Source organism: Ctenopharyngodon idella, chromosome 15, assembly GCF_019924925.1.
Source record: "Ctenopharyngodon idella isolate HZGC_01 chromosome 15, HZGC01, whole genome shotgun sequence".
In the NCBI taxonomy this organism is placed as follows: Eukaryota; Metazoa; Chordata; class Actinopteri; order Cypriniformes; family Xenocyprididae; genus Ctenopharyngodon; species Ctenopharyngodon idella.
This window is the reverse complement of record NC_067234.1, coordinates 9,528,272-9,545,155: the sequence shown is the minus strand read 5'-3', so window position 1 is coordinate 9,545,155 and position 16,884 is coordinate 9,528,272. Positions and strand designations below refer to the sequence as shown.

At 36.5% G+C, this 16,884-nt stretch overlaps 1 protein-coding gene across 3 annotated transcripts in view; it reads right to left on the bottom strand.

Moving 5' to 3' along the window:
• LOC127495332 (ferroxidase HEPHL1-like) overlaps nucleotides 1–16,884 on the bottom strand; it is a 44,198-nt gene that overhangs the window by 16,814 nt on the left and 10,500 nt on the right. For all 3 annotated transcript variants that reach the window (XM_051862099.1, XM_051862097.1, XM_051862098.1), the window contains exons 5-11: nucleotides 13,784–14,038; nucleotides 10,267–10,435; nucleotides 7,858–7,997; nucleotides 7,484–7,615; nucleotides 6,945–7,150; nucleotides 6,311–6,461; nucleotides 5,973–6,185 (exon numbers count right to left, since the gene is read on the bottom strand). In XM_051862099.1, the coding sequence (XP_051718059.1) occupies nucleotides 5,973–6,185; nucleotides 6,311–6,461; nucleotides 6,945–7,150; nucleotides 7,484–7,615; nucleotides 7,858–7,997; nucleotides 10,267–10,435; nucleotides 13,784–14,038 (1,266 nt within the window). The remainder of the gene's footprint in view (nucleotides 1–5,972; nucleotides 6,186–6,310; nucleotides 6,462–6,944; nucleotides 7,151–7,483; nucleotides 7,616–7,857; nucleotides 7,998–10,266; nucleotides 10,436–13,783; nucleotides 14,039–16,884) is intronic.

The window sequence follows — 16,884 nt, the reverse complement described above, 5'->3', positions numbered from 1 at the left end:
AAGACACAGCTGAACTGAGGACACTAATCAAATGAGTAACCTAGGATACAAACAAGGAGAACTGAACTAATTAACAGACACAATGAACAACAAAGAAACTAAAACATGAACAGGAAGGAGAAACAGATCCAAAACAAACTCAAAACGTGACAGTACGCCCCCTCCCAAAAAAGGCACGTCCTTGCGCCGTATAAGATAGTCCAACAGAGGAGGGTGGGTGGGGGCTCAGGAGGAGCCATCACTGGACTCTGGTCAGGGGCTGGTATTGGCTCTGACCAAAAGTCAATTAGCCAATAACAAAGAAACTCAAACATGAACAGGGGCCCGTTCTTCGTACGTTGCTAACTCACTTAACTGGATTTGAATGATGACGATTTGGCATTATCTTGGATTGTTCGGTTCTTCGACGCTCATCCTGGACTTGCTGTCATAGCAACAGGTCCGTAAACTTAAACCTGCTCGGGAGCAGGCTTATTTCATGTAAACAGGATTAGATTGCATCTTATTAAGTGGAGGTGTTGCTCAAAGTTTGTCCCAGCCACTGCTACTTTCCCACAAGAGTACCCTAATGTAAACCAGGGACAATAATAATGATTTAAAAATAAAGTTTTACTCATTGAGAGATTCATTCATGAGGGAATAATTACCTAATAATTTTATTAGAGTCTTACACACATGATGTACCGATAGTCTATGCCGTGCGTGAATTAATTTGAACCGCGACAGCTATTATGGGAGTGGCTTGATGAAGCGCAGGAGATGCAGATAACTTGATCTTGACCCTTGAGAAACTTTAATTAATGCTGTCAAATCTGCTTCAAAAGGTAAATTAGTTGCTAATTACAACATTGAAATAAAAAGTGCCTGTACAAATACTAGAAATCGTGAATATAGCCTAAATAATTGGGTAATCATGTAAAAAATAAATAAATAAAAAACAGTGCACATTTCATTTATCTATTATAACATTTATGTCATTCTTCTGTCATTTTATTCACTTGGCTGTTTCCTTATAAATGTCTAGAAATTCGTCAAGTGTCTTTTTTAAATATACAGGTGCTGGTCATATAATTAGAATATCATCAAAAAGTTGATTTATTTCACTAATTCCATTCAAAAAGTGAAATTTGTATATTATACTCATTCATTACACACTGACTGATATATTTCAAATGTTTATTTCTTTTAATTTTGATGATTATAACTGACAACTAAGGAAAATCCCAAATTCAGTATCTCAGAAAATTAGAATATTACTTAAGACCAATACAAAGAAAGGATTTTTAGAAATCTCGGCCAACTGAAAAGTATGAACATGAAAAGTATGAGCATGTACAGCACTCAATACTTAGTTGGGGCTCCTTTTGCCTGAATTACTGCAGCAATGTGGCGTGGCATGGAGTAGATCAGTCTGTGGCACTGCTCAGGTGTTATAAGAGCCCAGGTTGCTCTGATAGTGGCCTTCAGCTCTTCTGCATTGTTGGGTCTGGCATATCGCATCTTCCTCTTCACAATACCCCATAGATTTTCTATGGGGTTAAGGTCAGGCGAGTTTGCTGGCCAATTAAGAACAGAGATACCATGGTTCTTAAACCAGGTACTGGTAGCTTTGGCACTGTGTGCAGGTGCCAAGTCCTGTTGGAAAATGAAATCTGCATCTCCATAAAGTTGGTCAGCAGCAGGAAGCATGAAGTGCTCTAAAACTTCCTGGTATACGGCTGCGTTGACCTTGGACCTCAGAAAACACAGTGGACCAACACCAGCAGATGACATGGCACCCCAAACCATCACTGACTGTGGAAACTTTACACTGGACCTCAAGCAACGTGGATTGTCTGCCTCTCCTCTCTTCCTCCAGACTCTGGGACCCTGATTTCCAAAGGAAATGCAAAATTTACTTTTATCAGAGAACATAACTTTGGACCACTCAGCAGCAGTCCAGGCCTTTTTGTCTTTAGCCCAGGCGAGACGCTTCTGACGCTGTCTGTTGTTCAAGAGTGGCTTGACACAAGGAATGCGACAGCTGAAACCCATGTCTTGCATACATCTGTGCGTAGTGGTTCTTGAAGCACTGACTCCAGCTGCAGTCCACTCTTTGTGAATCTCCCCCACATTTTTGAATGGATTTTGTTTCACAATCCTCTCCAGGGTGCGGTTATCCCTATTGCTTGTACACTTTTTTCTACCATATCTTTTCCTTCCCTTCGCCTCTCTATTAATGTGCTTGGACACAGAGCTCTGTGAACAGCCAGCCTCTTTTGCAATGACCTTTTGTGTCTTGCCCTCCTTGTGCAAGGTGTCGATGGTCGTCTTTTGGACAACTGTCAAGTCAGCAGTCTTCCCCATGATTGTGTAGCCTACAGAACTAGACTGAGAGACCATTTAAAGGCCTTTGCAGGTGTTTTGAGTTAATTAGCTGATTAGAGTGTGGCACCAGGTGTCTTCAATATTGAACCTTTTCATAATATTCTAATTTTCTGAGATACTGAATTTGGGATTTTCCTTAGTTGTCAGTTATAATCATCAAAATTAAAAGAAATAAACATTTGAAATATATCAGTCTGTGTGTAATAAATGAATATAATATACAAGTTTCACGTTTTGATTGGAATTAGTGAAATAAATCAACTTTTTGATGATATTCTAATTATATGACCAGCACCTGTATGTCGTCATTACGTTGCCGTCTTGACTCCAGCCAATTGCTGCATTGCTGATCGTGGTTTCGAGTATCGATACATCTGCCCTTTTCAGGGAACACGAGAACGCGCAGTAATCTTAGACAACTTAATCCAGATATTTTAATCCAATCTGCAAATTCGTTTGAAGAACCAAATTAGCCAGAGTTCAGTTATCACGATTAGAAGATATAGCATCTGTCAAATCATCTCAGATGTATTAAGCAAGGTACGAAGAACGGACCCCAGGAAGGAGAAACAGATCAAAAACAAACTCAAAACGTGACAATTACATTGGTGCAAACAATATTTTTTCTGATGTGACTCAAAAACATATCCCCTTAGACAGTTAATCATCATCGTTATACGATTCACATATACATTGCATTAAATCATTTTAGAATAAAACAATAAATAATCATTAGCACTATTATTTTAGATTGTATTATTTGGATTGTAAATTGCAGTACAATCTAAAATACAATCCAAAAGCTTAGGGACAGATTTACTAAACAGGGCAAATTAGCATGAGACCATAAACACGACAAGGGGTCTGTTCTTCGTACCTCGCTTAATACATCTGAGATGATTTGACAGATGCCAGATCTTTTAATCATGATAACTGAACTCTGGCTAATTTGGTTCTTCAAACGAATTTGCAGACTGGTTTAAAATATCTGGATTAAATTATCTGCGATTACTGCGTGTTCATGTGTTCCTCAAAAAGGGCAGACGTATCGATACTCGAAACCACGATCAGCAATGCAGCGATTGGCTGACGTCAAGATGGAAACGTAGTGACATCATATAATTAAAAAAGACACCTGCACCTATAAGACAACAGCAAGCAAAAAAAAAAAAAAAAAAGTTATAATAGATAAATGAAATGTGCACTGTTTTTTACATGACTCCCATTATTTAGGCTATATTCACGATTTCCTATTTGTGCAGGCTTTACATTTTTATTTCAATGTTGTAATTAGCAATTCATTTAATTTTAACTTTAAAGCAGACTGTTACGTGACAGCATTAATTAAAGTTTCTTAAGGGTCAAGATCAAGTTATCTGCATCTCCTGTGCTGCACCAAGACACTCCCATAATAGCGTCACCATTCAAATTAATGCATGCACGGCATAGACTAACTGTAGCCTACATCATGTGTGTAAGACTCCAATAAAATTATTAGGTAATTATTTCCTCACGAATAAATCTCTCAACGAGTAAAACTGGCGGTGTCTATATTATGATAGACTACACAACATTATAATATTATTTACAAATGTATTTAAATCATTATTATTGTCCCTGGTTCACATTAGGGTACATTTGTAAGAAAGTAGCAGTGGCTGGGACAGATTTTAAGTATCACCTCTTAAAAAGATGCAATCTAATCCTGTTTGCATGAAATAAGCCTGCTCCAGAGCAGGTTTGAGCTTACAGACCTGTTGCTATGACAGCAAGTCCAGGATGAGCATTGAAGAACCGAACAATCCAAGATCATGCCAAATCGTCATCAATCAAATCCAGCTAACTGAGTTAGCGACGTACAAAGAACAGACCCAAGTTCTGCTGATGATCTATTGACAATGTGTAAATTAAAGAACAAAGATGCAGCAGCTCATTTCCACAATAATCAACGCAATCTACCAAGAGTAACACTAATTAGTGTAATGTCACAAACACAGAGCCAATGATAATCAGGTGCCGGTAATCTACTAACAACACAGCTGCAGCAAATTAAAAAAATGTGGCTTAGCAAATGACATGTTTGGATGAACATGAGTGGAGAAGGTTCTTTCCTTTCTACCACATGCTCTCTGTTCTCTGCACTGCTTCCTTCAATCACTATCGCAGCAAATCAAACGCGAAATGGGTTAAGACATGCTCTTTTGGCTTTTACATAATGGTACAAAAACTAGTAAACTGACTAAACTTCAGTAAAGTTTATTAAAGGGTTTGCTACATTTTGATTAGAACCTGGTGGACAAACTAATGTCACATGATATCAGACAAAGATGCCAGGACAACTGACCTCTTAAGGCCAGTCATCTGTCGGGCTAGTTTTTGTGGTGTGTTCCACACGTTGGCAGGCAGTTTGCCCAATTCAAAATTCAAAATGGTAAGCAAGTGCTGATTTGTTTACGTTTCGTATATCTGCATATGTATCGTATATCCTTGTTTCCTTTTCTCCTTTTGAATGACGAATATAGATAATTGATACCTGCTGATATAGTTAGAAGTTGGCTGTAGTCTGTGCTGTGTGTTCAAGCGCAGCATTTTGGTCCAGACACAAGGTAACAACACCGTCAGTGTTCATCGCCTCTAGTTCTTTGTCAGCTTGTTGTGTCCCAGGTTTAAAGCACACACATAGCACACTACCATATTTCTTCAAATCACATCCCTTAAGCAAATCAATTTCATCAGTTAGGTCAACTGGAACCACTTCACAGAACATGATGTATTTTGTTACATCGAAAGATGAACAGTGTCTAATGATATTAGTCTCTGTCTGTATCTCTCTTATCCCCAGGATAACATAGTCAGCCTGATCCAATCTGTATCCAGGTCAGATTTTGGATTTTCACCCAGCCCAGGAAATACCACAACACAGCCCTTTTTGGTCAGCAAAGACCTACACAGATCTCTACGACCAGACAAGACATTTCATAATTTTAGCTTTTCAGCTGTTTTAGCTATTCAGCTAATCATTGAATACGTGAATTCTTGGTAATTTCATGATCTACTAATTGGCAACATAACTACAACACTGCAGGTCTGTAATTTCATTACCATCAAAATACCATCAAAGTAAATATGTATAGATTTTATTTACACTTTTTCTCCAGTAATGTGCCCTTGTATTCACCATTGTACTTGTTATTTATTATCTATACTTTTTTCATGTCTTTCTTGTTGCAAATACTTGCATTCCTGTGACATTTAGAAAATTCTTTACATTTTGTGTTATTGTTATTTTTGTTGTATGCTCTTGTTTTAAATCACCAGTGAACTGAAAGAGTTAAAGTAAAGCTTGCTAACAAAAAAAAAAAAAAAGGACATTTCAGTGTCTGTTCTGGAAATGGCCTGAGCAAACTACCTTTTTCAGAACATTCTGGGTGTTCTGTTTCTACCCAGCTAACAAACAAAAATTATAAGGATCTGGCACAACACTGAAATCATTATTAGAATTACAAGCGACATATCAAAGGCAATCATGTCTATCATCGCTTGAGTGTACTGGATAAGCATTGACACACCAATACATCCCTGATATAAAAAGCGTTGTTACTTACCATTATTGTTGGGTGTCATGTTAACGGTCACTGTGGTATGCGGGAAGATGCTGAGAGTGTCACGGTTCATCCCATCGCGCTGAAACGTGTTACCCTGGAAATAGATACCATGGATATCCACCTCTGTGCCCAATCCAAGTGTGTGCCACACAGCATGTTCCCCATTACACAAATCCAGACCAGGCAGGTTTCCATACATGTAGCCATTCACCGCTGAGAAGAAACACAAACATTCTTAATTATAATACTGCCAAGAAATAAACTTGTACATTCACAAAGTAAGGAAGTAAATGTACATGATTGTGTGAATAAACACACACAAACACATATATGCATACCATGCATCTTATTGCTCTCTTGAAACTCTTCATTATCTCGATCTGAATCATCGCTGCCAAACTTTTTAATGTTTTGTTCCAGATACCAGCTTTCATTCTCATCCATCACAGAGAATAGCAGAAAAAACTCGTGCTGAATTTTGTCAGCACGCTTAAAAGACACACCCATAACATGGAAAAAAACACCCACACACACACACAAATATAGGTTATTATATTCACCTGCATAGTCTGAAAAGCAACAGTTGCATTGCATATATGGCACATTCCATGAATAAGGTACACTTTGGTGTCCAATGATTTTTTTTTTTTTTTAAGTATTAGAGGCACAAATCTTACTTTTGTTGTGAGACCTATTAGATAAAACTGTTATTGAACCTAATTATTCTCCAAAACTTGATAACCCCAAATGAGTGTCTGCTTAATTTAGACTAGATTTGCAAACCAGTTACCCCACAAATAAAACATTGTATAAAACAAATCTTAATGTCTTGAGATTAACAATAAAGCACCCACTTTCACTGAACATTTGCTGAGAAAAAAAAAAAATCAAGAGTATTAAGCCCTATTTTGTGCCATATTTGTGGAAAGTACCATATTATCTCTATAGGCCTGCAGTATGTGAGTTTGTTACCTGATGCCCACTTCCATCAAGAACACCTTTCTTGCACACTTGTATGGGCCCAAATAAACCAGAGTTAGTGTCATGGACAGGATCAACAGCGGAGTAGTACAAGTATGAAAGACAAGGAGGATCATCGCTGGAGGGACCTTCAATTACTCTCCAATGATAGGTGAATTTTTTACCAGGGGCCACAGAGGCTCCATCTTTCTGAATACCTGGGGAGGATACAAGAAGTAAAAAGAATCTAAAATCATAAATGCTGTCCCTTCATGATTTATGCTATGTATTTTCAAAAATTTACCCAAATGTTATGCAATGTGTATATTATTATATTGTTATTTGTGTTCTTTTCAGTTCAGTTTCAAAATGAAATTCTCACCAAAGGGCTAAAGCAATGATAAGAACCACTGATTTAGGTCTTTGGTGAGAATTTTATCAAAGGCTTAATTTCACCAAAGGCCTTTTTTTGCTCTCAGCGACCCAGTTGAGAATCCCTAGCATGAAGATTTACATGCATATCTGTGTGTACACCGGTGTTTATGACTTACCATCCTGATACATTGCTCCTTCGTAGGTCTTTTCATAATGCAAACCATGTGGCTGAATGCTATAGTCACGTGTAGCATTATTAAGGAATGTCACAATGATAACATCACCAGTCTCTGCTCTGATGACAGGACCTAGGGTGGGAGTGGGTAAAGAGATAACTGATCACTTACCATCTTTAAGATAGAAAAGTATTTTTTTTTTTTTTTTTCACATTTCTATATTCTAATTCCTACATTTTTTTTCTTTTGATAAGCCATCTCACTCGCAAATACATCACAATGCAGTAAGTAACTTCCATTTCATGCATACTTTAAAATATTATAAAAGACATATCAATGTTCATAAACATATAAGACACAAGTGAGGATTTTACCCAGAATTCCAAGATGCATATCTGAGCCTGCAATATGTGTTTTGGTAGTAAATGTTTCATCAGTATATGAAATGTATCTGGCTTTCAGGTATGTTCCACCCAGTTTACCACCATCACGACTGAAGTATGGTTCAGAGTCACTGCAGGAAAAGAAAAGACATTAACACACTAATTTAATGACATTAACACTTATATGAAAATAAATGAAAAATTACACTATAAATAGGAGTTTATATCAGGTAGGAACCATTAGCAAGAATTATATCTGTGATAATTACATTAATGACATTTATGAAAAAAGTTTGTATCTTTGAGTAGCTTCAAAGGCTTAAAAAACAAGGTGAATTTAGATATATTAAGGTTAAGTGAATAAACAGAGTTTAGACTTTTAATTTTTAAATTCAAGTGTACTGTAGCACATATAACACCAAATTGATCTGTTAGAATGGGTCCAGATTGCATCAACTTTATATCAGTGGTGAACTCTAAGGGCCTATATAACAGATCCCTAACTAACTAACAAACTAAGTAAATAAACAAAAGCATGTTGTTTTCTCATTCTCTTTCTCATTTATCTTTAATTGATTTAATATTTACAATGGTTTTCTACTCCTAAATCTCTCTGTTTGCAGACATTGGGTCTCATTCACTAAGCATGTGTATGCACGATTTTGTGTGTGCAATCTGCATATGAACATTTTCCCAAACAAATCATGATTCATCAATAACTTTCATTCTAAAATGTATTCTAAATTATGAAAAAATGTAGGAACAACTGAAACCACTCGTACCCAAAAAGTTAGTTCACCCAAAAATGAAACGAAAATTCTGTCATTAATTACTCACCCTCATGTCGTTCCACACCCGTAAGACCTTCGTTCATCTTCGGAACACAAAAATCCGATGTTTCAGTGAGGTCTCCATTGCCAGCAAGATAGTTAACACTTTCAGATACCCAGAAAGCTACTAAAGACATATTTAAAACAGTTCATGTGACTACAGTGGTTTAACCTTAATGTTATGTAGTGATAAGAATACTGTGCACCCAAAAAAATAAATAAATAACTTTATTCAACAATATCTAGTGATGGGTGATTTCAAAACACTGCTTCATGAAGCTTCGAAGCATTACAAATCTTTTGTTTCGAATCAGAAGGTTCAGAGCGCGTATCAAACTGGCAAAGTCATGCCCCCCAGTGGTGAACCATTGAAATTTCGAAACACTTATGACGTAACGAAGCGTTTACTGAAATCACGTGACTTTGGATTTGATACACGTTTGGTTTGATACACGATCCGAACCACTGATTCGAAACAAAAGATTCGTAAAGCTTCATGAAGCTATGTTTTGAAATCACCCATCACTAGATATTGTTGAATAAAGTCATTATTTAGTTTTTTGGCACACAAAAAGTATTCTCGTTGCTTCATAACATTAATGTTGAACCACTGTAGTCACATGAGCTGTTTTAAATATGCTGTTAGTACTTTTCTGGGCGTTTGAAAGTGTTAATTATCTTGCTGGCAATGGAGGCTTCACTGAGCCATTGGATTTTATCAAAAATATCTTAATTTTCTGTTCTGAAGATGAACGAAAGTCTTACGGGTGTGGAACAACATGAGGGTGAGTAATAAATGACAGAATTTTTTGGGTGAACTAACCCTTTAAGATGAAATTTTAAACATAGATATAGGCCTATCAGTAATATAGTAAGAAAAGGTGCATTATAGCTTAAGCTGTAAGGTATCTATGCATAAAGACGCAGCTGGTTAATCAGAGGTCTGTAATGTATGTAAAAAAGCTAAGGTATTTACTGTGTTCGAACTCGTTTTGAGGATGGCACTCTTGGCATTGCTCGCGGATCTTGCTGCGCATGCTCTCCGGTGAGAATGTGTCTTTAGAGAGCGTCATGTTTGTTGAGAGTGACGAAAGAAAAGGGTGTGCGGAAAGCCTTTAAATGGATATAGTTTGGGTGTGCTTTATGTAAATTACTTACCTTGGGCATGTGGTTGCTCATTTAGAATACTCCGAATTCATCAACATTAGAACGAGGTTAAGAACAAATTGTGAATTAGTTCAAATATGCATACAAATACAAATAGTGTACACAATTATTAGTGAATGAGACCCAGTGTCTGTGTTCAAATTAACAGTGGCAAAAGTATATCCAATCAGAATTTATTCCCTGACAAGCAAAGCATGAGTCCCTCAGACCTTCATCCCTTAAGAATCCCTCAGTAAAACAAATGATTAGAATCTAATTTCAGATGGTCAGATTCATTATCCAATCAAATTATTCTGTTTGTACCTAGTAGGTGTAATCTTTCAGATATGTCATTGCCAAGCCCTTGTAGTGGGTTCTGAGTTACTCAATCATGCATTGATTGTCTCCAAATCTGTGTTTCTACCTGTCTAGTTTAGTAAGGCTTGCATTGTTCATGTAGTTCATTCCTGAAGAGGCGTAGTCCCATTCCATCTCTTCAGCAGCAATGTAGAAATGTCTCTCAGTGCCAGGGGCTTCTGTTGGAGAGGTTGCAGATCCACAGGTCGAGACCTCATAGAAACCCTGCATACCTGCTGCTCACAAGGAGAAACCATAAAAAAAGAGTGAGAGGTGGAAGGCAGTCTGGCCGAAGCTAGATATATTACTTTATAACTTGTTAAATATGGATATTTTTCTTACACAAACACACCACTTTGCTTCAGAAGGCCTTTATTAACCCCATGGAGCCGTGTGGAGTACATTTATAATGGATGCATGCACTTTCTTGAGCTTCATACTCATTGGTCCCGTTCAATGCTATTATAAAGCTTGGATGCGTATTTATTAATACAACTCCGATTGTGTTCATCAGACAGAAGAAAGTCATATACACCTAGAATGGCTTGAGGGTCAGTAAAGCTTGGGGTAATTTTCATTTTAAAGTGAACTAATCCTTTAAGGCGGTCTACATTGGATACGTCAGAGTAAACATTACAAACTGGTACATTTGTCTTTCTAAATGGGGGCATGATGATGTTGTATTGAAGTGTCCATTGTAGCGTGTTGCATCACAATGCCCTGTTCGCTTTCACGTGTTAATGACCTGTTTAATCTTTGAATGTCTAAATGCAGTGAAATTTGGCTTGCACTCCTGTAATCGAAGCTGAATGTCTTTTCCCATGTAACACATCAGCCATTGTCCCACACCAGCTAAACACCCTTTGGCTCCATTTGCTACAGTAGCCACACCCCAAATTCTCACTATTGGTTGAATTGGAAAGAGAGTGACAGATCTGAGCAGACACTCAATGTTTAGATGGGGCCTGGGAGGGTCGATGTTTACACTTTTAGGGGAGATAAACCCAACTTGCAGAGATAAGTTAATCAAACTTTAATCATGATGAAGATAACAGAGTTGAAACTCTGAAACTTACTGCACTGTAAAACCTAACAGTGATATGTACTAAATAAAATTGAGTTAATTGCACTCAAATATTACCGAAAGTTATGTGGACACAATAACTGAAACAGAACTCAAACTGAATGAGTCACAGAAAATTATAATTCCCAGCATGATAATTGGATAATTGTATAATTAAGTGATGATTGAGCATTAGTAATGAACACCTGCTGTTAACAAGCAGAATCACTGAAGAACAGAGAGAAACAAACTAAAACTGACTTCCAGCCACAGCTTTGGATGAAATCAACTGAAGATAAAAGAAGACATTAAATCTCTCAAGAGATGTGTTTGATTTCTCTCCTCAACAGAGGAGTATTAAACAACTCTACAAACAGCATTGTGTTATTACTAACCAGATTAATTTTATTTCTGTCATACATCTACAGAAGTTCTTATGAGAATTAACAGAGGTTTAGAAGTTGATGATTTACTGTTTTGTTTAAAGTTACCATGATTGAGATTAGCGGTTGCTTTATTTGGGCTCTTGACCATTGACTTTTCCACATTTGTTTTTTTCTGGCTGTTGTAACTGAGTGTTTATAAAACTCATTTGTTATGACACAAAAGCCTAGAAAATATATGATCAGGTGTTGATGGATAAGTATTGATGATGTCCATCATTTAGTGTCCTGATTCACTGTTCTCATTCAGAGTCTAGTCTCTGATTAAATGGATGATGTACAATTAGTTTTCTTGATTATAGTGAAACTGTGATTCTACAGCTTACAGGATAGCAGTGTTGTGACAATCAGTCTTTATAGACAGTTTTCATCTATGGCATTAATCAGACTCATACAAACATCAAAAATCAGCATATGATTCTCAACAATGGTGACCATTAAAAAATGATTCATGCTGCAATGCATGCTGGGTACTAGCATAGTACAAAACTCATCCATTGGCTCCCAGCATGCATTGCATCATGAATCAATAATACAGGTGAATTGTCTACTTTATTCTTACTATTTGCTTTTACTTTTGCTGTTTTTGTTATGACTTTAATTGCTTGTTTTGTGATGTTCAGAGGTTTATCTGAATAATTTGTTAATTGTCACCATTGTTGAGGTTCATATGCTGATTCTTGATATCTGTGTTAGTCAGTATGGTACCATAGAGGTTTTTAAACTCTAATTGTCACAACAAAGGAACTTACATTGAAAAATCACAGGTCTACTATAATGAATCATTTAATTTTTTTACATCACCTGTTTAATCAGAGATTATGCAGTGGAAAAGATCAGCAAATCAAACCACTAAACAATGATTTTCATCATCAATACATAACCATCTACACCTGATCTTATTTTCTCTTGGCTTTTGTGCCATAACAAATGTGTTTTATAAACACATGGTTACAGCAGTCAAAAAAAGAAAAAAAAAAAAACTTACGTTATTAAGTCAAGTGTCAAGAGCCCGATAAAGCAACTGCTGATCTCCGTCATGGTGACCTTAAACAAAACTCAATCATCAACTTCTAAACCTCTTTTAATTTTCATTAACATAAGTAATAAGTGAAGCTGGTAATGATGTTTGTGGAGTTGTTTAATCCTCTGCTGAGATCTTGGGGAATTCAATGTCTTCTTTTATCTTCAGTTGATTTAATCTAAAACTGTGCTGAAGTCAGTTGTCTTCTTGTTTCTCTTTTCTTCAGTGAAACTGCTTGTTAACAGCAGGTGTTCATGACTAATGCTCAATCATCACTTAATAACTTAATCACTTAATTACTTAACAGCAATGTATATCTTTTTTTAGTGAACTCAACTGAATTAAGTTCAGAGTACTCATAACTAATTGTTTCTTAACTTTACGGTTTCATCAAATGTAGTGAGTTACCTTCACTTATTGGATTTTACTTTGCGTGTGCTATTGTGAGCTGGCACTAACTGCAAGCACTCTGAGTTCATTTAAAGTTTGTAATTTCACTGGTTTTACTCAATATAGTGAAGTTTCAGCTATATAAAGTCTTTAAATGCAGTGTAAAGTTTAATTGTATATTAAGAAATATCCTTGTTTTAGTGGAATCAATTAAAATAAGATCAGAGTACTCATAACTATTGTTTTTTTTTTTTTTTAACTTAACTGAATTGAGATAATCGGTTTCATCAAATGAAATGAGTTATCTTAACTTGTTGGGTTTTACAGTGTGTATAAGTTACATTCATGGATTTGTGTTATGACATGATACATTTTCTTTTACAGCGTAGGAATTAAAATTATAAACACAGCATCTCTGACCAAATGACAGACAATGATAACTATTTATCTTCAAATAACTAAAACAATGTGTCATCATCATTTCAAGAAAGATGAAACAAGTGCCTGTAAAAAGCAAAAATGAAGACTATACCACTCATAATCATCAAAGCAAAACTGAAAATGATCACACACTGATTAGAAACAAATGCTTTCAAAAATCCAGGAGCACATATGGGCTTCACACAAAGATGACAGAAAGACAATAGAACAGATACTACTGTACCTTGTATATGATCGTTGACTTGGCAACTTAACAACCATTTTCCTTTTGTTCTCGGGATCATTGTTGCGGTGACAAAAGTCGCAGGAAACAAACTAAGAACATCTGTGCGGTGCTTGCGATCCATGAGGGTGTGCCCGTGGAAATAGGCGGAATGAATGTCCACTTCGTTGCCAATGCCAAAGAGATGCCAAGACACAGGACGCCCAACACACACTTTCAGTGAAGGCAAATTACCATAAACATACCCATTGATTGCTAATGGGAAAAGACAAGAACAAGTTGAATAAGTGATATTAAGGAAAAAAAGGATTTGAGATGACGAGTTTTATAATTAGATACAAAATAAAAACTTGAAAATAAAACAATTCTGCTATTATTCACTAAAATAATAAAATTTGATCCTTAAAAATTAAAATCACAAAAAACTGCAATAGCATTTTAGAGAGCAGCAAACGTTCAGGTCCGTGTACCTTCGGATAATTTGTTTTCTCGTTTTTGTCTTCTAAATGGAAAAACGAATAAACCATTAATTTATCACATATCGAATTCGACCCTTCTCATCAACATAAATAAACATATCTCGAGTCGTTTTTCATATTTTTATTTTTGTTTTCATTACACTTTGTTCTAATCCGCCAAATGGAAAAATAATAAAACCAAAATGGATAAACAGCTTGAATATTCGACATGGGCGGGAATAAAACGCCCCTTTCTGCTGATTGGTCAATCAAAGATCAATCCATGCTGTCATCAGCTCCGTGCAACAGAATAGACAGTGATCTGATACATCTGTACAGATTATTACAGAGTTTATTGCAACTTTTTTATCAAACAGCCAGACTAATAAATGGCTCGACACAACCCGTACCAGGGCAGAGCATGCAGAGCTTTTTTCTGTGTACTGTACACATAAATTTGCTTGCCGTGAAATACTAATTTATCGTATTAAATATTAATTTACGTGGTATCTGCTCTCACAACTACTCCTAGCCTATGTATTTGGCACACCGCTGTTTTATTTTGCTGATCAACTCTCAAAATCTCTGCCGAAGCTGCACGACGCACTGGACATTGCGGAGAGAATGTATTTAAGTGAAGATCAAGCTGCTGTCATCAGTTCTTTCTCAGTTACGCGCAACAGAATTGTCATCTGCTACAGTTGTATGGATTCTTACCTTGGACATTTCATTTAGGCATATTTTTCATCAAACAACCAGATTAATGAATGGCTCGACACAAACCCTGGGGCACAAAGCTTTCTTCTGCCTACACATAAATTTGCGTGCCGTGGAATTAGTTTATCATATTAAATATTAATTTACAGTTGCATCTACTGTCACAACTACCCCTAGCCTACCTATTTTACCTACGTATTTGGCACACTGCTGTTTTATTTAGCTGATCAACTCTTGAAATCTGTGTGCCAAAACTGCGTGACGCACTGAAGAGCACAGAGAGAATGTAGTTACATTGTAGTGAAGTGGAGAGCAGCAGTCCTGACTGTTGTTTTAAACAATACACAGTTTATTTTATTAACACTGAGTATTAATTGATGTCACTCAAAACAACGTTTTATTTTTTTCCTGCCAGCTAAACTTCTAAAGCAAAGTCACAGATCATTGTGCGACTCGTAGCATAGGTACACAAAGTAGTGGTTCATTCCTGAATGAATCCGAGTCTCTGAACAAATCGATTGAGTGAGTGATTCACCAGCCACACAGCCTTTTGATTACTGAATGAATCAGCGTTTCAAGCAAATCGATTGAATAAAATGACTCATTTATTACACAGTAACTTGCTGCCACCTACTGGCGATATTTCATATTCGTTTCATCTTGTAATTTATTTCATATTTCTGTATTCAAATCGTTGTTTAAAACATAAAATGAATGTAACTGGATTATGTATTTGCTGTGTGAATGCATTTACAGACCTCTCTGAGCATCATTAAAATGTGTAAATACATCTAAAAGCAACTTCAGATCTATTTAAAAAATCTTGGTATTTGGCTTAATTAATTTATGACGGTGATAGATGGCAATAAATATAAAAATATATATTCATCTCTGTTTTTATTGTTCAAAGTGTTATTTCATAGTCTACCCAAAACACGTATGAATAGCAAGAATGCATTAAAACTTCTGTTTTCAGTTAAAAAGGTGTAATTTAAGCGGACCCTAAGTTAATAATCAATGATTTTTTACAACGGAAGTGATTCAATCAAAAACATATTTTAGCTCGATAATAACTTTTTCCTAGAGCTGCTGTAAAGCCAAAACAATCTCTGTCCATTAATTTTTCTTATTATCACTGTGAAGCTGCTTTGAAAGAATCTGTATTGTAAAAAGCGCTATATAAATGAAGATGACTTGACTTGACCCTTGAATTGATTCTGCTCTGCACTTCACTAGCTTATGCATTCTCTCCACGCTGTCCAGTGCGTCGCGTTCTCTGGCACACAGATTTTGAGAGTTGGTCAGCTAAATAAGTAGGCTAATAAGTGTGCCAAATAGGCTAGTAGTTGGCTAGGGGTAGTTGTGAGAGCAGTTGCCACGTAAATTGTTATTTAAATGTGAATTGTACATTGTAATAAAACAGATGCCACGTAAATTAATATTTAATGCGATAAATTAGTATTTCACGGCATGCGAATTTGTGTGTACACAGTAGAAAGCTCTGTCAAGGCTCTGCCCTGGTACGGGTTGTGTCGAGCCATTTATTAGTCTGGCTGTTTGATAAAAAAAAGAGATTAAATGTAGTTGCAATAAACTCTGTAATAATCCATACAAATGTATCAGATCACTGTCTATTCTGTTCCGGGGAGCTGATGACAGCTTGATCTTTGATTGACCAATCAGCGGAAAGGGGCGTTTTATTCCCACCCATGTAGAGATCGAATGTTCAAGCTGTTTATCCATTTTGGTTTTATTGTTTTTCCATTTGGTGGTGTCACGAATGCCAGCAAAGTATCCTCGATCGGCCACCGGAGGTCTCACTCTCCCGAGTACTAACTGGACTACAAATCCCAAGCGCCCACATACCTGGGCTATTTAAGCCACACACACACACTCACACTCCTCGCGAAGTACTGATTGCCCCGC